At 45.8% G+C, this 22,647-nt stretch overlaps 1 protein-coding gene across 3 annotated transcripts; it reads left to right on the top strand.

Annotated features, from left to right (window-relative positions):
- Positions 1 to 949: 949 nt before the first annotated feature.
- RILPL1 (Rab interacting lysosomal protein like 1) lies at positions 950 to 22,647 on the top strand. Of its 3 annotated transcripts, XM_088176086.1 has the most exons (8): positions 950 to 1,402; positions 4,708 to 4,858; positions 9,835 to 9,953; positions 10,845 to 11,072; positions 13,761 to 13,933; positions 14,174 to 14,266; positions 17,471 to 17,558; positions 19,854 to 22,647. In XM_088176086.1, exons 1-8 carry the CDS (start codon positions 1,100 to 1,102, stop codon positions 19,857 to 19,859), a joined length of 1,161 nt encoding a protein of 386 aa, XP_088032212.1. In that variant the 5' UTR covers positions 950 to 1,099; the 3' UTR covers positions 19,860 to 22,647. The 3 variants fall into 3 exon arrangements, with proteins under 3 accessions (XP_088032212.1, XP_014730560.2, XP_088032214.1); XM_014875074.2 differs by lacking the exon at positions 17,471 to 17,558 and having other exon boundaries at positions 1,085 to 1,402; XM_088176088.1 differs by lacking the exon at positions 19,854 to 22,647 and having other exon boundaries at positions 1,085 to 1,402; positions 17,436 to 17,544.

The following is a 22,647-nucleotide window of genomic DNA, read 5'->3' on the forward strand; positions in this document are numbered from 1 at the left end:
ATGCATTCTTCCTAGTCTGCATACAGCAAATGGCAGGACTGGGACCTAAAATTATTTCCAGGCACATTTAACTTATCTGTAGAGACTCATCTGGAGCATCTCTTCCTAAACCCTATGGAAATAAGAAAACCCAAACTTTCCCAGCCACATCTGAAAGCAAAAATACTGAAAAACCTGACTAGAAAAATACATTCTGATTTCATTTAAATTCCTCTGTAAGTGGACCCATGCCAGCAAGCTGCTTGCATGTGTAAAATCTCCACCTATCCTCTGAATATTTGCTCAGTAAAGATTCTTTCTGCGCTCTTGTAGAGAAGAGACTGAAACTCCGAATGCTGGTGTGCAGCATGTGCTCACAGAGCTGTGTGCGAGCTCCTTGCGGGGTTTGTTCACGCCCTTCCCTGTGCCTGCATTCATCCGTCAGCCTCCGTCCTCTTCGGGAGCAGGGGAACATCACCCCCGTCCATCCTGCTCTCGGATATTGCGGCTCTGGACACTGCGCTCGCTGTCGGGTACCACGGACACACTCTGCCCCTGCTGCGAGCCCACTCCAGCGCTGGGCATCGCCTGCGTGGGACCCGAACCCCGAACACGGGCGGGTCCGAGCTCTGCCCGCTCAAACTCGCGGCTCTCCTCGCCGGACGAAGCCGCAGGAGCGGTCGGTACCGAGAGCCCTCCCGCTGATGCTCGTCACAAGCACCGAGCGGAGAGCACCCGCGCTTGGCGACGCTCCTCTCCCCACCGTAAGCAAAGCAAAGTCGCAACCCGCGACTCGGGCCGGCGGGGATGGCCCCGGGAACCGGGAGGTGCGGGGACCCCGGGCATGCGCGGGGCCGCCCCCGGCCCGCCCTGCGCCGGGCATTGGCCGCGGGCGGCGGGGCGGTGGTGGCGGGGACGCCGCGCCCGCCTCCCTCCGCCGCCGCTCCCCCAGCACCGCCCGGCCAAGTTTAAACACCCCCGGCCGAGCCGCCCGGAGTTCGCGGGAGTTGCCGGGGGCCGCGGGCCGGGCGCGGGGCAGCGGGAGCGGCTGCAGGGGAATCGCCCCGCCCGGAGCGCGCCCCGCCGCCGCCTATGCGGGCGCCGCGGGGCCGGGCGAGCCATGGACGGCGGCGGCGGCGGCGGGGTGCCGCCCGCCCTGGAGAAGAACGCGGCGGAGCTGACGGTCATGGACGTGTACGACATCGCCTCGGCCGTGGGGCAGGAGTTTGAGCGGGTGATCGATCAGCACGGCTGCGAGGCCATCGCCCGCCTCATGCCCAAGGTGGTGCGGGTGCTGGAGATTCTGGAGGTGCTGGTGAGCCGCAACCACATCAACCCCGAGATGGAGGAGCTGCGCCTGGAGCTCGACCGCCTGCGCCTGGAGAGGATGGACCGCATCGAGAAGGAGCGGAAGCACCAGAAGGTGCGGGCGGGGACCGGGGGGACGCGGCGGGGCAGGGCTGTCCCCGCCTGCCGCAGCCGCTCCGGGGGAAGCCGGGCTCCGGCCCCCCCCGCCGCCGTTCTTCCCCCGCCGCCGCCGGGAAAACAAAGAGCGACGCCGGGTGCGGGCCGGGATGCCGCGGGAGCGGGCGGGGCACGCGTGCGGTACAGCCCGGCCGGGCTCACGGGATCTGCGCGGATGCTGCCTGAGCGTCGCTGAGGCTTTGGGCGTGTTGTTGTTTTTTGTTGCTTTCCTTCCCTCCTGGAAGTTTCCTCCCTCCTTCCCTTTCTCCACCCCTTCCCCAGTCACTGCATTTCCTTCCCCCGTGTGTCCCCGATTAGGACTCCTGCTCCATCCCCTCTCCTGATGAGAGGGTAGCGCTGCTTCCTGCTAGGCCAGGAAAGGTCACTGTCAAGAATACACTTTCCTCTCTGGAGCTGGGAATGATTTAGCAGTCTCGTTTTCCTGGCGCAGACCTCGGGTTAGGCAAGTCCTAGGAGAGAGATGGAGAACCAAGTGATTTCAGAGCAGAGTTAGACTGAAGAGTAAAGAAGAGCACTCTGCCAGATTGCTGCTCCATCCCCTGATGGCAAGATGTGCCTTGGCTTGTTCTGGAGTGGTCACAGCGTTCCCTGACCTCACTCCCATCAAAGCCCAAGGTGGAGAGCATTTCCCATACCCCCTTATGGCAGGACAGCACCTTCCAGTTACTGCAGTAAAAGTGGCAGATCCACTCTTTAAACCATCCAGAAAACTGATATAAGAAATGGTTCTTCTGGTAAATGACTATGCTAAATCATCACTGCTGCCTCATTCCTGATACCACACACAGAATCGGGATAAACAGGACACCGGGGATTCTGGAAGAGAGACCTCAGCTTCAAGATTTGGCTTAAGTGGATAAATCCCAGTTCTATATTTGAAAAAGAGTTAGCTAAAGAACTTTTCATCTAGTATATGGAAAATCCAGGATAAACTCTGCAACATTTTGCAGAGGAAGTCTCAGGGCAATGTCTCTGAAAAGGAAGGTGAAAGACCTTTAATGTACAAATCTCTCTTGATAAGCCTCAAGAGTATGAAAATAGGTCTAGGGAATACATACAAATATGTTGGGTATTTATCAAAGGCTGTGGGTGAAGTGGAAACTGAACTGACCCAGGGTCATTGTACAAGTTGTTCTGTGTAGATGTTTCTGAAGTTCTTACAAGTGTTAAAAAGTTTCCTAAACGTGTCAGCTGATCTCCCTGCCAGTCAAGCACCTCTGCTCTGTCAGCTTCTCTGAGGGCCATGAAGTGGCTCAGGGAGTGTTTAAACAATTTACATCAGTCTAAACAGATTTTAATAGGAAAATAAACTGCATGATACATACCTTTTTTTTTCTTTTTTTTTTTTAATCAAGCTGGTTCCCAGTGCACCAGGTCCCTGTAGAACTGTGGTCTCACATCTTCTCTCTTCCAGTGTGAGGGTTTGAAGACTTTCACAGGACAGATGCTGATAAGCAGAAAAAATCAGATACTAAGAAATACTTTTTGACCTCAAAGCCTCAAAAAAACACCCAGAAAAGCTTTTAGTGGTCCTTGCAAGCATCAGTTTATGAGATTTCAGCACTTAAACTTCATGTGTGAATCTGTTTTATGTGTAGACCTGGCTCAGCACCCACTGCCTGGGGCTTCCTGAGCTGGCTGGCACTGCCTGGCCCGTGGATGTGCCTCCCCTGTCTGGTACTTTTATTAACGAGGATTCAGAAGTTAATTTCTGCTCCAGTTCACTGGGCTCTTCAATAGCAATAAATGACAAAGTTTGCCTAAGCAAACCTTAGGATAGTTGTGTATTTACAGTGCAGCCACATATAAATAATATAAGTTTAGATTGTTTGGGGGTTTGTTTGTGTGCAGTCTGTTTTGGTTTTATCAATATGCTTGTAAGTGATGCATGTGCTGGTTTATTGCTGAAATAGGTCACTGCATTATTTTAGTACAGAGTTGTAACAGGCAGCATCACTGTAAACAGTCCAGGTTTTTGGAAATATCAATTTCATTACAGATTTACTTTTCTCTCAAGATAAAGAGTTTCAAGTAAAATAGGTGATTAATGACATTTTCTTTCCTTTTCAATAGTTAAGTCTGCGTAGCTTACCACACCTTTGCTATTTATTATTCTTTGCCACATAATGTTTTCTGCAACACTTTTAGCAGCAATACAGTAAAAAATGCTGGGATAAAATGGCATTTGGACCCACAAGTCACCAGGAGGATGATTTCCCATTATCAGAGCATACATTCAAAGCAGAGAGCTATCCTTTAATCTCTGAGCAGAGCTTATTTTAGCCTCGAGCTGTGCTCGGCTGGGTTGTTGTCTGAATGTGTTTTGTTGTTAGGTAGGAAAGGGGCATGTGGATGGATGTGAAAGTCAGCAGTGACTCAGCCTGGCTCCAGGGATTTGCATGCAGCTTTTTGTTTGAAGAACATAAGTGAAAATGGAGCAGGGAATGCCCCCCACTGCAGAAATGAGATATACAGAGAAGCTTTTGGAACAAGCAAGGCTCTAAATACAACTGTTTTCCTTGAGGATTTTTTACTTTTTGTCCTGACTTGACCTTCCTGAGGATTGGTGACAGCTGCTCTTGACACAGTGTCCCGACAAATGGGAGCTGTTTTGACTGGCCAGGCTGCCACTAACACAGGCACCACTCAGGACATTCCAGGAGAACAATTTACATAGGAAGCAGCACACTTTGGGCTTGTGCTCACCATGTGCACCAGGAGCTCTGGCTTTGCTGCACTGCATCACACACTCATCAATTTACACTTGTGTTTCCTAACAGGGATTTAGACCAGGCTGTTCTGTCAGAATGAGCATGTCCAGCCCTGACTCCCTGGCCCTCACTGGGGGATGCTTTGGGGGCATTTCTAACAGCTTTGCAGCTTCCTGGGGTGCAGGAGAGAATTGGTGCTCCTGTTTCATTATTTGTCTAACACAGCAGCCTCCTTAATCTGGTCTTTCCATCAAAGCAAGGCATAAGGAACCATCCTTTAGGTAACTTGCTTTGCATCAGGAATGATCCCCTCAGGTATTTACATTCAGCATATGGCAAAGGGGACTGTGGTGGCTGGTTTCCTGGTGGTGGCATTAGAAAAGCAGTTGTCTTCTTAAGAAACTCCAAGTACTCTTCATTTAATTGTTTTCCATAAGAATCAGTAGGATCGTTACTAGTTTGATCTGTAAATCGTCCAAAGACTCTTAACATGTTTTAAAATATAAATGTGTTGTCCTGATCTACCCTATAGGAATTAGAACTGGTGGAGGATGTCTGGAGAGGGGAAGCACAGGATCTTCTTACCCAAATTGCACAACTGCAGGAGGAGAATAAACAACTGATGACAAACTTGTCTCACAAAGACATTAATTTCACAGAAGAGGAATTTCAGAAGCATGAAGGCAAGTTTGCTACTTCAAATTCAGTCCTTGCTTTGTTAGAAAAAGCAATACTTTATCAAAATACCTTGACTGGATATTCTGGTGTGGTTTTTCCCTGTAGATTAATTCAGATCTGGGTTTTGAAGACTTGTTTATTTGTTTTTTTTACCTAAATAGAAAATCTTGAATACATGATGACACTGAAGACATGATAAGAGGTGGAGGGATAAGGGAAAGAAAACCAACTTTTTGTTTGGCTGAGAAGCTTCTCTGGAAGTAAAGTCTAGATACATCTTTTGGTCTATCGTTTGTTTGGATTCTCATTTTGCAAAAAATATTCTTAAGCCCTCCTTATGTTTCTAAATACAAACAGAATAATCCATTCAAGTGTTTCTTGCACACATTATGCACAAAACTCTTTAGGATAACTGTTTGTTAAGTAGCACATCAAGATTTCTTTGTCCAAATTGTATCGGTCCCCCATGTGGAGATATTCTAGGAGAATAGCATGATATTCTCCTAGAACAGGAGACTGGTTTTACTTGATTTACCTGCCTTTTTTTTTTGGAGACTTATAGCCAATTTAGAATAAGTCAGGGGTTTTATAATCTGGTGGGTGAGTCCTAAGGAGTTGAAACAACCCATTTGTGGGAATTCTTGAGTCAGAATGAAGTTCAAGTCATACCTGCAAGTACAGATAGATCTCAGTGCAGAAACTGAAACATTTGCCAGCCTCAGCTCTGACCCACAGCTCAGCTCTTTCCCAGGAGCAGAGGAATAGATGCTCCTTTGCTCCAAAATTCCCAGCACAGAATTTGGGGTTGTGACATCCCAAGTTCATTTCTTGATGTTCTGAGTGGAGTGTGCAGGGTGAGTGAGCAGTCTGAAATCAGAGCACACAGCTGAGCCATCCCAGCTCTCCAGTGAGCATTAGGAATGAGGGAATATCCTTTTCCAAGCTCTGGAGGCTGGGATTAAATGGAGGCTTGCTGGAGGTGGATGAAACTCTGTCCAACACTGTGGGAGTTGCACTTGCTCTCTCCCCAGGGCTCAGTGCTGCTCACTTGCACTGGGGAAGAGTATAATGAAACCTTCAAAAACTAAATATTGTTAAACCTCTCAGGATACTTTCAAAAATAAATGCAATGCTTTCAATTTAGAAGGCAATTACTGGCAAAGAAGCAGCTCAACATCATGCTGACAAACTCCATGCAAAATTCAGAATGGCAGCAATGAGTCATAGACCATGAAGATATGGTTATAAAGAACCAGTTTCCTCTTTCTTTTCTTTTTTTTTTCCTTCTTTTTTTTCCCTTCCAGTGGCTATCTAGCTCACTGCAGTTCATGTGCTTGCATTTAAATATAGCCATACACTTCACATCCAGCCAGCCAAGCAAATGCCAGACGTGCTTTTCTTGTTATTTTTACTGTGTCTACCCATGTATGACAACACAAACAAAACCCATAAGCCTATTCCAGAGCTTAGATTATGAGATCAATGATATTTTTTCGCCAAAATATTCAGTTTAAGTGAAATCTTTCATTTATATCAACCCCATTTAATTATTGGGATCTATTATATCAAACCTGTTTTTCTTTTAGGACATATTGTCCTTAATGAGCAGAGATAGATTTGTCTCAAATGACTTGTTTGGATAGTGTCAGAAAGCAGTTCTGCTGCTCTTTCTCAGTCTGATGTAGAGTCCAGAGAGGCAGGATTTCAAGCTTAGCACTGTGTTAGCTGGACTAATTTTGAGCAGACTCCAGTGCTCCCATCTGAGCATGGTTGAGCACTGTGATCACGTCACCCCTCAGTTCTGGCCCTGGGGATCAGCTGCTCCCTGCTTACTCACCAGACAGTGACAGGGGTTATTTCACACAGAGGCCACTGATTTGGGTGTGCAAGACCTTGAGAGTCAATCCTGCCAATTAATTCTCAGAGCCTCACTTGAGCGTGGTGAAGTGTTGGTGGGAGAGGCAGAGGCAGTTCTGTGCCAACAGAAGTGTTCTGTGCAGTCTGAGCACAGCAGGGTTCCTGTGAAAGGACCTGTGGCAGAACACAAAACACTGAGGGAGGGGTTAAAGATGAGCCTGTAACACCCATTAAAGCCACTCCTCCCAAGCCCAAACCGAGGGTGCTGACTGATGGGAATATCCCAGGAAAATGCCACATGCAAACTTGACCCAAGTGTGTCAAACAGGACGAGCAGGCTGCTGTGCCATGCAGGGGAGCTGCTGGCTCAGCCTGGCTGTGCTAAGGGACAGGCAGCAGGATGGCAGCACCTGTGTGACCCTCCAGGGCTGCAGGACCTACAGCTCCCTTCAAAAGGACCCTTGAACTTGTTCTGAGTATTTCAGTAATGGTGCAGTGCCACAGGTTCTGCCTGGCATTTGGCCTGTAGTGGTGCTGTTTAGATCACTAAACATAATGAATGGGTTTTTTTCTTTCTTTTTTTTGGTGTCCTCCCCTCCAGCTCTTTCCTTTCTCTTGCTGGAAAAATGCCAGGATCACAGCAACCCACAGGAAGCTGCTCATAGGATGTGCCTGGGGAAGCCAGCTGGGTGTGCCATTTAAGATCTTGCAGTTATTAAAGTTTGAACCATTTAGAGATAATTATTTTACATTTAGGGCACTTAGTGATTTCCCTCTTCTCTTTCCCAGTGCCTGAGGAAATGGAAGGAGATGTGACTGTTTCACAAAACTCCCCACCTTTCCTTTTCCCCCCTTTCCTGAAATAAAAATTGTAGTGATCTGTGCACACAATTGAAGCCTTTTAGGTTCACCAAATGTTAGTAAGAAAAATGAGCACAGTGGGAGGAAAAGTAGTCAGCTCTGAATGGTACATTTTCTTTAAATAGCACCTGCTATCCAGAGATCTTAAAGCATCTCACAAGTACTAATGGATACAGCTGCATTCACAGTGCTACCTCCTTCTAAAGTTTCACTGCAGTCCCTCTATTTCAAGGTAAAGTTTTGGACTCTTTTGGTTTTAAATAGAGCTCATGTTTCAGGCCCCAGCCCTGAGATTGGCTGCAGAGAGTGGATTCAGGAACCTGCAGTGAGGTTTGTGGGTGCAGAGCAGTACCTGTGTTGTGATAGAGGAATGTGGATATTTTAGAATAGTTAAGCAGCAGTTTGTGTTTGTGACACTTGTTCTCCATGGTGGATATGAGCTGGTACCACAGCAAAGAATTAAAATTATCCTGTGAGGAGCTAGAACCAGAGCAGCATAGAGCTGATAAAAACCAGGGTCCAGAAATAGAGCAGGCAAATGTACCACAGAATTAAAAGGGATGAGAACGTAACACTAGAATGTGATCACCGTGTCACTGACAGTTCTTTTCTGGGGTTTGACAGGAACACGTCCTGTGAACCAAATTCCTGGCCAGCCATGAGCACCAGTCCTTTTCCCAGCAGAGCAGTTCCCTGTTCTCTGCAGTCCCACAGCTCTGGTCCTTTAGCACTGAGGATTGGAGCTGCTGTTCCCCTGTTTGCTCTGGCCCACTCCCTGCATGGAGTGCACAGCTGCTGCAGGAGGGCACATCCACCAGTTACTCCCTTTCCTTCTCTGAGGTTTGTCCTGCTCTGCTCTATTATCCATCACTTCATTCTGTAGCTGACCTGTGAGCTGGAGTTCCTAAAGACATGCAGCTAAATTCTCTTGTGGGAACAACTCTGGGTTTCTCTGATGAGGGAAGAACAAAAACAGAAAGTCTGAGCTGATGTTAGAAAGTAGAGCCTTTCCTGGCTGGATGCATTTGGTGCATACAGAGCATATTTCTGATGTGGGAGCTGCTTTAAAATATTAAAAAGGAAGCAGCTTTCCAGCCACCCCAGAGTGGGAGTGAATTAGCACTTCGTAAATGGAAGAAGCTGAAGACCCACATAACAAAGTACTTTACCGAAATTAATAGAGTTAGCAGCAGAGCCTGGATTTGAGCTCCTGCTTGGGCTGGACTTTGGCCAGAGGAGCCACACACTGCCCTGGTTGCAGGGTTTTCATCTTCAAGGATGTGCAATGTGATTTCATGGGATAGTTCAGGACCATCAAAGTGCACATGTCTGTGCCATTCTCAGGAAAAGTCAGGGCAGGAGATTCATCATCTCACCAAGTAAAACCTCTGGTCTGTGTCTGCTCTCAAGAGTCTGCAGTGCCAGATCCAGGTTATCTCTGTAATGGCAAATAGAAGAATGCTTCCTGTTTTGTGGTTTATGACATTTCCTAATGATTCATTGGTCAGATTTAAGGTTAATCTAACACTTTATTTTCAGACAGGATCAGTGATGAATTCTTGGCAATGTTCCAAACTCCTTTTACCAGTGAAATGCTATGAAGTATTTTTCTCTCAAATAGTTACTCTAAATATGAATTACCACACAATAGGATGGGAAAAGTGAAGCAAAACATGAGAAGAAAATATGTGACCATAATTCAGAATAAATTTTGGTTCTGCATGCAGGGTGGGGGTACCCTCTGAAGGTCCTGTTTCATCTTCTTTTCACCAAACACAAAACTGGATTTCAACTAAAAATCAATCTAGTTCAGTGCTCCTCAGCTGGTTTGGATCCAGATGCAATCCACAACAGTGATATGCTGTTTACATCTTACTGAAGATCCAGACCATCTTTTTTTACAATTTTCACAGGGCCAGTAGATTCCAGAGATAATCACACAGATAACCAAGCTCCCTGGGGCATGGCATAAACATTGATGTAAAATTACTAAGGCAGCAAGATGCAGCAGTGTCACTCACTGTTATAAATGTTTCTGAGCACTGTCAGTTCCTTTTTTAAGGAGTCTCTGTGCAGGAGCTTTGTGGAGTGGATTCTGTCATCTGTGTTCTCTGTTACCCTTGAAGTAACCTCTAAAGCATCTCTGTAATTCTACCAGCAGGCAACTTCCAGAGTCTACTTAAATATTTCTCATTGTTATTGTTCTCAGGCTCAGCAGCTCCTGACTGGCCTTAGTTTGTTTCTGTGTTCTTTTTTTAACCAGGGATGTCAGAGAGAGAGCGGCAAGTCATGAAGAAGCTGAAGGAAGTGGTGGATAAACAGAGGGATGAAATCAGGGCAAAGGACCGGGAACTGGGACTTAAAAATGAAGATGTAGAGGCTGTAAGTGGCTCTTGGTCTTTCTGTTGCTTTTCTTTCTCACCCACACTTCCATAGCCTGGTTTTGAGTTTGAAGTTAATATAGAAAGTGTAAACAGTGCTGGATTAATAGTCCTGCAACTGAAGTGTCCAGCAGAGCTGTGGAGTGTCCAGAATGGTCAGGGTACAGTGCAGTCCCACAGCAGGGATGCAGTGTGGATCACTTCTGCCTGAGATGGGCACTGCTCAGCCCAGGCCACCCCTGCCAGCAGTGACCTGTTCAGGGCTTAGCCTCAGCTGAGTCACAGACTCCTCTGTGACTCCAGGCATGACATGAGATTTGGCACTTTCTGTGCAATGACCTCCTTACCCATATTTTGCTTCTCATTCCACACACTGCCTCATGTCCTTAGGCCATGGGACTTTCCTGGTGCTAGTAAAGCCAGGCCTAGGTGATCTCTGCTCTGCCTGAGTGCCTCTGGCAGGTGCTGCAGCCTTTTGAGTTGGGTTCAAACATACACCCAGCAGGTGACATCCTGCCTTGGGAGAGAGCCTTGGAGCTCAAAGTAAAGTACTTACAAACTGAACACTAAGGATTCCTCTGTCTTGTCTTTCTTCTCCCCTGGGTTAAGATTTGATTCAGAATCCCATAAGCCACCCTATCTTTGAACTAATATCAGAAGTGATGGATTTGCTTTTATCTGAACAACTCCCTGTGCGAGGGGAATTTACTCTAGAAATCAATTAAATTTGGGTGACTGAAATTGTAGTAGATAATTAGATATTAGAAAAACTAATCTGGGGGTGAGGAGAGGGGTGGAATTTTTCAGATTAAATGCAATAGGAACTTTAAGATGATGTTTGGGCCATCGTGGCTCATGGCTGAATGGACACTGAGCTTTGGATGTTTTGCAGCTCCAGCAGCAGCAGAACAGGCTGATGAAGATTAACCACGACCTGAGGCACCGCATCACGGTGGTCGAGGCCCAGGGGAAGGCACTGATTGAGCAGAAGGTGGAGCTGGAAGCGTATCTGCAAACCAAGGAGCAGGAGATGGGCAACCTGAGAGCAGAGCTGGGGAAGCTCAGAGAAAAGCTGCAGGGTGAGGACAGCCAGGCCAGTCAAAATGGGGAGGAAGTAAAGGTAAGAGGCATTTTGAATCACCTTTTAAACAGCCTTTTAAAAAGCTTTGGACTTCATACCAAGTACTTCTCTTTGCCTTTTGGCAGGGCTGTGGTAACATGTTTGCTTCGTTTGTACACATCTTCCCCTTCCCCCAAAGGAAAATAAAACCAATTCCTTGGAGAGCTGGGTTTTCCAAACACAGTCAACAGTAGCTTTAGCTTTGCCAGATCTGCAAATATTCAAGGCCAGATGGGTCACAGGGGTGATGGTGGCAGATGAACCTCAGTGGAACAGAAACCGTGCCAGAAGCTGCCCCAGAGTCAGGGCAGAGCTCTGCACACCTGGTCCCTGCAGTGCTTATGGCACTTTGGATCAGTCAGGACTAAGCTGGTTAAATGCTACCAAATCAACATATAAATATTTCAAGGCACTTTTTAGAGGAACCAACTTTGGCCTTATTTCTGCTTTTGCTTCCTATTAGAATTTGTGCAGTGAAGTGCTGTGAGCACAGATGTTCATGAAAAGCAAATGTTCCTGCTGGCAGAGCCAGGTTCTTGCAGAACAGGCAAAGTGACAGTCTGCAAAGGGAGCTGGGCTGAAATCAGAGCAGCACAAATGCAGACTTGAGGGGAGCTCCCTGAGAAAAAGATGCACTGATCTATTGATCCCTTAGTCCTCTTTATGGTTCCTAGTATTCTCCTTTATGCCTATGACATTAGTTTTTTATTCCTGAAGTCAATGTACTGCATTTCCCTCTCCTAATCATGCTCTTAGCAGAGTAGGAAATGCAATAAGGGGTGTCAGGATATTTAAGAACTTAGAGGAGCTCTATCACACAGAGCTGTTCAGCTGGATGCATTGGTAGAGCTCCATGGTGTAAATGCCTGACAGACTGCAGCAGAGAGTGGAAGATGCAGTGAAACACCAATTCACTGGCAACAGGCAGGAATACACATCAAAAAGCAGAGACAAGTGCTGATGGGGTACCTTGGTCCCCTGGGAATGTGACAGCCAGTTGTGTTAACATGTCACTGCTGAGTTGGGCAAGCACTGTATTAATAATGAAAAGGATTATTTCATTGCTGTTAATTCAGCCAGGACACCCAGCTTTGTAAACGGGGCTGGGGAGCCCAGGCCTGGAGCCAGCAGGAGTGAAAGTGTCCTCAGTGTCTGCAGAGAAAGGATGCATTCTTCACCTCTCTCTAACTCATCAGTTCCATGGCAATGGCTCCTCTTCTAATGAGAGCTGTCCCTGCTCCCTGTGCCAGGACACTGCTTACACAGGAATTGCAGTGGCAAGCAGAAAGCTGGAATAGCTGCATGCTCCAGAATGGACATTGCTTGTTGGCCTCACTCAAGGACATTTGCATCCAGTACAGGCTGCTCAGTCTTTGCTGATTTGAGCCAAATGTAGCAAAAACAGCTTCTTTGGGCAGAGATGTGGGGCAAATCTACAACCAAAACAAGAGACACCAGCTGAGACCCATACCTAGGGGGTGAAGAGGAGGAAAAGTGTTTGGGTAATTTCCTTTGAACCTCTTGTTAGGTTGCATCAATCTTTATTCCATGTAATCTGTGCAAAGGAATGTGTTTGGATGAAAAGGGTGATCAAACAGTGCCCAAGTGAGCATCACTCTGCTGCCTCATCCCTGCAGGACAGGCACTGAAATTCACCTGAAATTCACCTTGCACCAGCCACAGCCAAGTTCAGCCTGAAACCACTGATCAGTTATTGTAAAACCATTTCACAAACACGGGAGCTTAGAAGAGTGTAGGGTCAGGATTACAAAAAATGGACTGTGTAGGAATTTCACTACTCAACTCCTCAAATTTCCAGTTTGTATCCCAGCAAACTGTCAGTGCCACACAGGAGGTCTGAGACTCTGATCTCTGCATCCTCCCAGGAGGGTGAGTGGCTGACCTGGCTGCTGGCAGCTCTGATTTCATGTGCTGGCCTCTATCAGTCCTTGCAAAAAGCATCACATTTCAAATGTATTTTCCTGGAACAGAGTGTCCTGCATTTATTTGTATTGTTATAAATCCTGCCGACCTCTTAAGGCTTGGAGCTGCTTTTCAGAATCTCAATTCCAAGTACCCTTCCCAGAACCTTGTGATTTTTCATTATTTCTGTGCAGCCACTGAGTGGAACAATTGAGCAGTGGTGTCCTGTGTGCTGTGCTTACACAGACCATGTTTCCACAAGCACTTTGTGCCACAGAGTTCTGAGCAAGTGCTAGAGGTGACAGGAAGGAGCCCCACAGGCCTGGGAATCGAGACTTGTACCTAGAGAGCAAATTCTGGCTTGTTGGGAGCCACAGAAACTGGGTGGTGGGAGATAAAACTCCTCCAAGCTTCCAGTGAACTCTTAGAGGAAAAGAAGAGGAAAGGGTACAGGTGTAGAAACATCTCATCTGCAATTTTCTGCCACTTTGCAGCCAGATCTGGTGCTAACATCCCTCCTGGTTTGTCATGAAAGCATAAGGGGGGATAGAAACTTTAATCTCCACTTTGTATGTTTACATTATAAGAAGACACCTCTTTGTGGGAGGAGCTGGAAGGAACTGCATGACCTTTCAGTGTTTTTGTAAAAAAAACCTATGTTTGATTTACTCCATTTGTTAAAAGTATGAATTCCTAAAACTGACTTACCAAAAGTTGGACATTTGAATTGGATGGTGAATTTAAAGCCAACATTTCACTCCCTAGGCAGAACCAAACAATGATGATTGTCTCTCTGAGTCAGAAAAGATGGCAATGGACTTAAAAGATCCCAATCGCCCAAGATTCACCCTGCAGGAGCTCCGGGATGTCCTTCATGAGAGGAATGAACTGAAATCCAGAGTGTTTTTGCTTCAAGAGGAGCTTTTATATTACAAAAGGTGGGTTATAGCTCCTCTCCTGTTGGATGATACATTCACAGGGAAGAAAATAATGAATGGAGACTCAGTTCTTGGTGCTGATCCTTGGTTGATAAAAAAATCTTCAGTTGATTTGAATGGGTTTTGAACAGATCTTTTTGCATTCCTTCATCAACAGTGCTACCTCAGATTGAATTGTAGATCTCAAAGTGCTTTCATGGCTTGGGAGGAGAACATTAATTACCTTTTCTTTCTTTCAAGTGAGGAAATGGAAGAAGAAACTAGATCCCCACAGCCTACACCCATAATTCAGCCAAAACCCTCAACTCAGCCTGAATCTGGAATCAAACGACTGTAAGTAGCATATTTACTAAGCATACTGGATAGAATCTGTAAATACCAAATGTACATTTTTTAAGACTTTAAAAACTCAGAAAATCACATTCCTACTGTATATGAGAGAGCCACTGAATGAGCACTTGGCAGATGTGAAACAACAGTTGGTTTTGGCCAAAACTTTTGCCTAGATCTGGGACAACTTTCAGTCTTGGATTATCATTTTCCCATGACCTCACTGTGTCCATTTCCCTGTTGACTGAAGCCTTTAGACCCTGACTTGCACTATGTGGGCAGCACAAAAACCTTCTGTTTGCTGAGCAAATTTGCTGCTGAGAGGATGGGCACTTGCTTGGCTAAAAGAACCCCACCTTTTTCTGAAATATTAATGCTGCTGTTGGAACCAAACCTTACTGCCAGAGATGTGCTGTGCTAGAGTATCACTTAATTATAAAATCACTGTGTTGGCCAGTTCTTTTCTCTGTTGAAACTCCCTCCTGTACATTTATTTATTCCAAGTTAAGTCTTCTAATCTCATAGCAACTATTTGGATTTTTGTGATACCGGAAGCTTAACTTTTTTAACTGCATAAGTGATTTTGGAACAGTTATTTCCATATAAAGAGATCTTCCATCCTGTCCCCATGTCCACAACCTTCAGGCCTTGTTAATAACAGCAGCAACCCTGTGAGAGTAAATTCCATAGCAAGATCTGGACTGACCCAAAACACCATGAAGTCAGGAGGGCACTGTTGATTATTTGCAGTAGACTGCAGCTTTCTGCCAGTGCTAAGAGAAACCTTCCTCTCACATGAGTAGAAAATACACTTTGAGTTTGGACACCAGTTTTCATTCTGCCACTGTGATGATGATGATGATGATGTGATGATACTGTGTGCACTGTAAAGATCTTCACTGTAAAGTTTCTCTTTTCTTTTACATTTCTTTTAGAGCCTTTTAAAGCTTATTCTGTTGTAGGGAATGGCTGGTTTCAGCTCACACAGTTTTGTTGTGCAGCTTCCATGTTTGATTTGAAATGCTGCCTTTGATAAAGCAAATAGAGGTTGTATGTGAGGTATTAGTTCTGACTCTGCCTAAGCTGAAATTACTTCTTTTAGATGTCATGCTCTGTCCCCAGGTTTCACTCTGCTCTCTCTCCTCTTAGCCATCATGTTAAATAACAGAATATAAAACTCTCTACCTGAGTAATTTGAAGGATGGTAACAGTTTTCAGGTTTGTCTCATTCTTGCAGCCTGTCTGGATAGGATTTCTCTGGTGGGGTTTTATTTTCCTTCCCTCCTTCCCTCTCTGTGTGTTGTCAACACTGTATTTGTAGTTGGGCTTTAAAAAGTCAGGAAATGTCACTGCTGGGCAAACCAAGGAAGCCAAGTGAAGCTTCTGTCCTGTGCCAGCTCCCTCCTGCCCCAGCTGCAGTCCCTGCCTGCTGCAAGGAGTCTCCAGAGCTCCCTTCTGCCTCTCCAGGGTCCCTGTGGCTGCCTGGGAAATGCTCTGGCACATGAACTCCCTGTACCCAGTGATGTGATGAAAACTTGCAGTGCTGCTCTCTGCATGCATTTACAGGGGAAAGTGGAGTTGCTTTTCCCTCTCTTTTAGAGTTTTCCTCCTGATTAAACAAAAAAGCTGAAGTACAAAAATAGGAGCCCTCTCAAGGGAAGTTTTGTGCTTGCCTGTGCAATGTGTCCTTTTTTCCTTCAGCACACAGAGTCTGAGGGAATGAGCCATATGGATGTGTAACCTGTGCCATCCAAGATGTGCTCAGGTGATTCAGTGCTGCAAATCCATAAAGAAAGGAAAACAGAAGCTACAGAAATCAGCATTTTTTCTGGGTTGGCACATTTGGGGCAAACTCTTAAGTTCTGATCTCAGACTGACTGACTCGTGCATTTGTCTCTCTCACATCACATGACAGAGTTTTAATGAAATAATGTAACCAGGAGGCTTTACTGAGGAGGAAAAGTCTAAGGATTAAAAATGCTCCCTCTGTTTGGAGCAGAAAACACCCTTTTGTTTTCTCCTTAAGACTACATGCTTGTTTGTCACTGATGTCATGCCTCAAACAGCCAGGAGTTTTCTTCCTATTCTTGCAGTCTACAAAAGCTGGTGTGTCTGTCAGTTCTGCAGCTCAGGACGTGCCACACTGCATAAAAATAGAAATCCTGGCTGCTGCTAATGATCCAACAGTGTTTGCCCATTTGTTTCCAATTTTAATCTCAGAACAGCAGTTAGTGACTTGGGGAGAGCTGCATTTGGTCACAAGTGAAATGTCTCTCGTGATTTCAACTTAATCTTTAATTGACATTAGTCCACAGTTCAAAAAAATATTTGGCACAAGGGAGAACCTCTGAGGAGAGAGAATCCTTAGACAAACAGAGGGTGTTGCAGGTATGGATGGAGGTGTGCTGGCAGCTGTGTGTGGGGCTGGCTGGGCACAGAGCACTCAGCTCTCTCAGCCTCTGTTCTGCATGGATTGTCTAATGCTCAGTGCAAGTGCTGAACCCTCACAAAGAACCCGTCTTGCTGCGAGCCAGCTCCAAAGTGCTCCTGCCAGAGCAGCTGCAAGGTTTCCCAAAAGCATTCAGCTGCCTGCAGTTGGCATCTTTCTGCATGAGAAGTAACACAGGTTCTTTTGGAACAGGCACACAGGCCCCTTTAACCACAGTTTCTTAGGAAGTTATTTCAAAAGTTCACCTGCAATACTGGATTTTAACTTGAAAATACCAACTGTAACCCTTGTGAAATCTTTAACTGTAATGGAGTAATGCTGGTCCTCTCTAACCCTGTGCCAATATCCAGTAGTCACAGCAGAGTCCCGTTTTGTATTCCTTAACATACCCCTTCATCCTTCATTTCATTGTGTCTGTGCCTGTTTGTCTCTTGGAACAAAAATGTGCACTCTGCTCTGCATTGCTAGAGGTGGTCATACCTTGATGAAATCCAACCCAGGTTGCAGGCTGCCTCACAACAGGAAAGTGGTATCTTTTAGAAATCCAAAAGCAATTGAATTGTTTTTTTCTAAACAAGAGTTTTTCACTGAGGAGAGCTGTCTTGGGTGATGCAGATCCCCCTCTCCCTGTAACGTGTCCTGTGTTGTAATTCAAAGTAACCCTGTGTATCATGTTTGCCTCTTCTCTTTTTAATGGAATGCTTTTTCTTTCCCTTGCTCCAGTCTTATCTCTTCTGTGTCTGTACTTTCCTGACCAGGATCTTTACAGCCATAATGCCCATGGTAGCAGCTGGATTGATTCCAGACGATCCCACATTGCAGCCAATAAGAAGACTTGTGTCCCTTGTAGGAATTTTTTTTTAATGTTTGGTACTGTGCTTTCCTCTTGCATGACCCCGTGTTAACAAGCACTGCTGGTTGCATTCTCCTGGCTGCCAGTGGGATCCCAGAGGATCAAAGTGCCAATCAGAATGACCAGTCAGTGTCAGTACCCATCCCAGTCCTCCATGCCCATCCTCAAACTGACATGTTAGCACCTTTTGCCTTAATGTTGCCATGCTAAACCAATCAGTGTTCCTTGGAAAATCGGTGCAATATGCAATTTTAACCAGCATCTGTTAATTCTGCTTCCTAAGCAAGGCTATTCACAGTTTTCACCAGTGCTTTTTGAGAAACTCGTTTCTAACAATTTGTTACAATCATTAGTTAGAGTTACAGAATGGAGTGGCTGATTTCCACATTAATTTCCACTGTTAATTACAGGCTGTTGCTTTCATGTCTTTCTATCTATGCCCTGTATATTTTGTCTCTAATTATGTATTTTGGAATAGAGTGTAAACTCTTCATAATCAATTCTGTCATCCAATTCTTGGCTCTCCCTGGAAGACACACTGATAACTGTTCATACAAAGTCTCTTTGAACTGCTGCTTTAGTGATCTTTATATTTACAGCAACGACACAGTTTCCTCTCCACACAGACAGGCTTTTTCCAAACATCCTCCATGAGAATTTTCTAGCCACAATAACAATTTTAATTGTTTCAGTAGGAATTTTAAAAGCTGAACCCTTTAGAGATTTACGAACTTATTTTCCTCCTGCTTAATTTCTCGATAAAGTGAAAAATTACTGAGCTTTGACATTTGAAACTGACTGTATAAACACAGCAGTCCTTTGTGTGGGCTTCCAGACAGTAACCCTGAGCAGGCAGCACCAAATGTGCTCTGTAGAAAGGCTTGGTCACTAAACACTTGTTTTATCAGCTGGAGCTGGTTCTGGCCCTAAAAATACACAGTACATGTGTGTGAGCTCATGAGCTCCTGTGATGAAGGTGGTAGAAAAGGATGAGGCTAATTAAGTGCAAAAGACTTATTTCACTATTAAGGCTGCACATTTGAAGCCAGGAAATGCAAAAGTTCAGGTCCTGCTGGCACTGTTATTTATGTGCATTTAACTTGTGTAGTGGTTTATTTCCCTTTCTAATCAACAATTATTCTCAGTGATTATCATCCAGCCCCCTGTGTATGGAGAGACATGGAAGGTAAAAACAAACTCTCTGCACAAGGCAGCTGGGAGGGTTGGGATTGTGGTGCTGGGGGGGATGAAGGAAGAGTGGGAAGAGGGAGAACACTGGGGGGTGAGAATGGACTCAGGGTCAGATTTATGCCCTGACCAATATTCCACCACTCAACAAAGCTGAGGTTATATTGGCATGGTCTCTTCCTGTGGAACACCTGCAGTTCCTGTCCTGGAACTGTGTGACACTTGGTACAGTGCAGGCAAAACAATCTTCACCTCCTGAAACTCACCCAGCACTGAGACCAAAGGGATCACAACCAACTCAGTCCTTTGGTAGCTGGAACCACAACTTTTGCATTTCTCAGCAGGCCTAAACACTGCACTAACACCTCTTGTACTGAACCCACAACAAACATTGAATTTGCCTAATCCAGTAACTTCATCCCATACAAATAAAACAATACTAAGATGTATTCTTTAGCTGTATTAAATGGCTGTTGGTTCATGTACATCATTATCTTAGAGCACCCGAGCTGTGTGACAGAAAATGACATGCACACTCGTGTGCATTTGTTTGGAGCCTTCATCCTGCAAACTTTTGTGCACATAGTGCATTTATTAATTCATTTTTGCAGGAATCAAGTCTGTGTATCAAAACTTCTACACTGGGGAAAAAAATGGGAGACTTATTTTCTTATCTTGTGAACTTCCCTGTTGACAACCTTAAAAAAATTCTATTTCTGCTTTATGGTAAAATATACAGATTTAATGCCAAAGATACCACTTTACTTATGCCAAGAAACTAACCTGGATCATGTGGCTTTGTTACCTGAGGGCTGGGGAAAGGGGGAACCTACATCTAAATGATACCTGCACCTTGCAGAGTCAACAGCATTTAGAACTTACCTGAAGCTTCTGTAGCCAAACCGCTTGAGATTGCAATGACTCCATCCCTAACAGCATTCTGACATGCACTCCCATCAGGCTGCTCTGCCTTGATTTTTTGCAGATGCAAACAGAGTTGTGTTTTGTTGTGCTGTGTATTGGGAAGGGTGTTTGAAGTGTTTTCAGGATGGTAAACACTCTTCTTTCTTCTCCCTCCCTCACTGCTCCCTTCCCGGAAGGTTTAGTTTCTTCTCTCGTGATAAGAAACGTATGCAGGCGTCACAGAAAAATGTCCACTTCCAGGAAACTTTTGGAGAATGGTCACATTCAAATAGAGATGACTCCTACATGGAACAAGGACAAGAAGCCCTGCAACACCTGTGACTAAACCCTGAGGTGTTTGGTTTGCTGCAGTAGATCTCGACAGTCTCATAACAAGAAGCTTCTGTACAGCATCCCGGCAGCTCGTCACTTTTACTTGCCTTGCACACCTCGGGGGTTGTTTCAGACTCTCCAAAAGGGACCCCTCACTGTTCACTTGGTGACTGTTTGCTGAAAACAAGAACCCAAGCTTTGTAGCAACAGTTGCTGACACCCTGGGACATGGAAGCTTCTAGATGACTTGTTTTGTGCTGAATAACAAGTCCATGACCTTGTTCATGCATTAACTACAGTAACACAAGCTTCTTTAAACCAAAAAAGGACCTGTGCCATTATTAGAAGTTTGTTTGCAGTGTATATTTAGTAGAGGGCAAGGACTCTTTTACCCTGTTTGTTAACACTATTGGTTGTTTGCTTTTTATTTCTGTAAGAATTTTTTCAAGAGGGATACGACAGCTGGAGGCCCTTGGTGGCAGCCCACAGCTCTGCTGTGTCCTGTCAGTGCCGCTGGCATCGGCATCTTGCAGAGTCACCCCTTGGAAATCCACCTGACACAGAGATAACTGGAGTAGCCTTGAGAGGGACACTGAGTGTACATTTCCCTTGTGCTTACAGTGCCTAAAGCATGAAGAGCCGATGTATGAGGTGAGCGTGCCTTGTGTTCTGCAGTATTAATGGAAAACAAATTGCTTACAGGAGGAATCCTAACTCTGGAATTTTTTTTCCCTCCTTACCAAGGATTTCCTCACAGTGTAGCAGGCAGCTGCTGTAAAGGGATTAGATCTTTCCCACAGACAGGTTTTTAATTAAGTCACACTTCAGTTTCCTGTCTAGGTAAGACTGCCCAACTTCAGAGAGAAACACATCCTCAGCTGGCTGATGTGAACTATTTCACTGACCTAGACATGACCCCAACCTTTTCTCTTTACTAAACACTACATGGGCACAGCAGATGAGTTCTGTGTGAGGCTGCTTCTCTGGTGGTGGCAGATGTCTGGGTAGCCCCTGTTACAGGGCTGAACTCACCAGCAACAACCCAGCAGTGACCCCAGGGGCTGGAGCTGCTTTGCAGCTGAGCTGGTGAGACCCAGGCCTGACCAAGGTTGTCCTTCCAACACTAAAACCCCACAGCATCAGCGTTGTGGACACCCAGTGCCAGTGCACTCCACACACTCCATGAGGAACCTGACCAGGTGGGAGAGGGTGCAGGTATCCATCCATGGCTTCATGTGAGGGCAGGACTGAAGTGTCTCTGCTGGAAACCACATGCCCAGGGCCATGGGCAGCTTCTGCATGTGCAGCTCAGTGCCAGGGGCTGGGAGCTGCTGTTGGCACCACAGCCCCATCAGCTCCACCTGCTCTGTAGAGCCTCTTCTCAGGAGTAGCACCAAGGGCAGGAAATCCAGCTCAGGCTGCAGCAAAGATCCAACTACTCCAGGTACTGAGTGTAGGAGGAACTCTCAAAGGACTCCAGAGGGCTTAGTGCAGGCCAGTTGTTTTTATTACAGGGTGATCCAAGAGTGGATTTTTAATGTGTGTGAGCAGCAAATGGTTCTTAGCCCATCTGTAGTAAAATCCTGGCAGTAAAACCTCTCCTTGCAGTGGTAGGCTGTGTGCTGTCCTGCTCCTGGCTGTAACTGCTTCATTCCAACATGGACCTTCTGTGTGTTTTAGGGAAAGTGTTTGCTGCACCCCCTGGTATCACTGCAGCTCGAGGCAGGGGGCACATGTGGCCTTATATGAGACAAGGTGACCAGAGTCCCATGTGGGTACTGGGTAGATGTGGTTTTGCCTGGTTATATTTTGGTAACATACTTAAAACAGCAGCACTTCCTCCCTCTTGTGAAAAGCAACTGTTAAATGGGAGGGAGTGTCTTAATTTAATGATGCTTAAATTGCCAAGATCTGGCTGCACTTCCATGAGAGAAAACAAAAAGTGCAGTACAGTCTCCTCAGGCAGTTCAGTTGTGGATGACCCCATCGAGTCTGTCCCGAGGGCAGCTCAGTGGTGTAGCTCATTCAGGAGGGACGCAGTGAGCACAAACAATGCCAGAACGTGGGCCTGAGTAAGCAGATGCTTTTGGAAATCAGCTGAGAGCAATGAGCTGGGATAATGGAACTGCACAGAGCCAACCTAAGCCATGCAGCACAAAGGAAATCTCCAGGCCTGGTGCACGTACAGCAGAGCCCGGGGCTGTGCTGGGCCAGCTCTGCAGCCAAAATCAAACCAGTGCACAGGGCAGGACAGCCTTCCCCACACCTCTGCAGCCAAAATCAAACCAGTGCACAGGGCAGGACAGCCTTCCCCACATCTCTGCAGCCCATTACCTCAACCCCTCAGTAGCTCCTCCTGACCTGCTGGCATTAACCACTCGTTCTCACGTTTGCAATGCTGCATTCACACACCCCAAGTGCCGTGGAGATGGCGCAGAGGGAAGCGTTTGTAAAGATCTGAAGATCTGTCGTGTATTGTTTGTCAATATTCAAGGAAAATCTGCTTTTAGAAAAGGGGCCAGGATGCTGGCAGGTAAGGGGTGTAACAATACCTGCCAAGTGCAGGATCACTGACATTTTTGGGATGGTTTATTTTATTTTTTTTTTTGGTTGGGCAGTAAATCATTTTAACAGTTTAATAAATATTTCTGAAAAATA

This window comes from Sturnus vulgaris, chromosome 19 (genome assembly GCF_052056855.1).
Source record: "Sturnus vulgaris isolate bStuVul1 chromosome 19, bStuVul1.hap1, whole genome shotgun sequence".
NCBI classification, from domain to species: Eukaryota; Metazoa; Chordata; class Aves; order Passeriformes; family Sturnidae; genus Sturnus; species Sturnus vulgaris.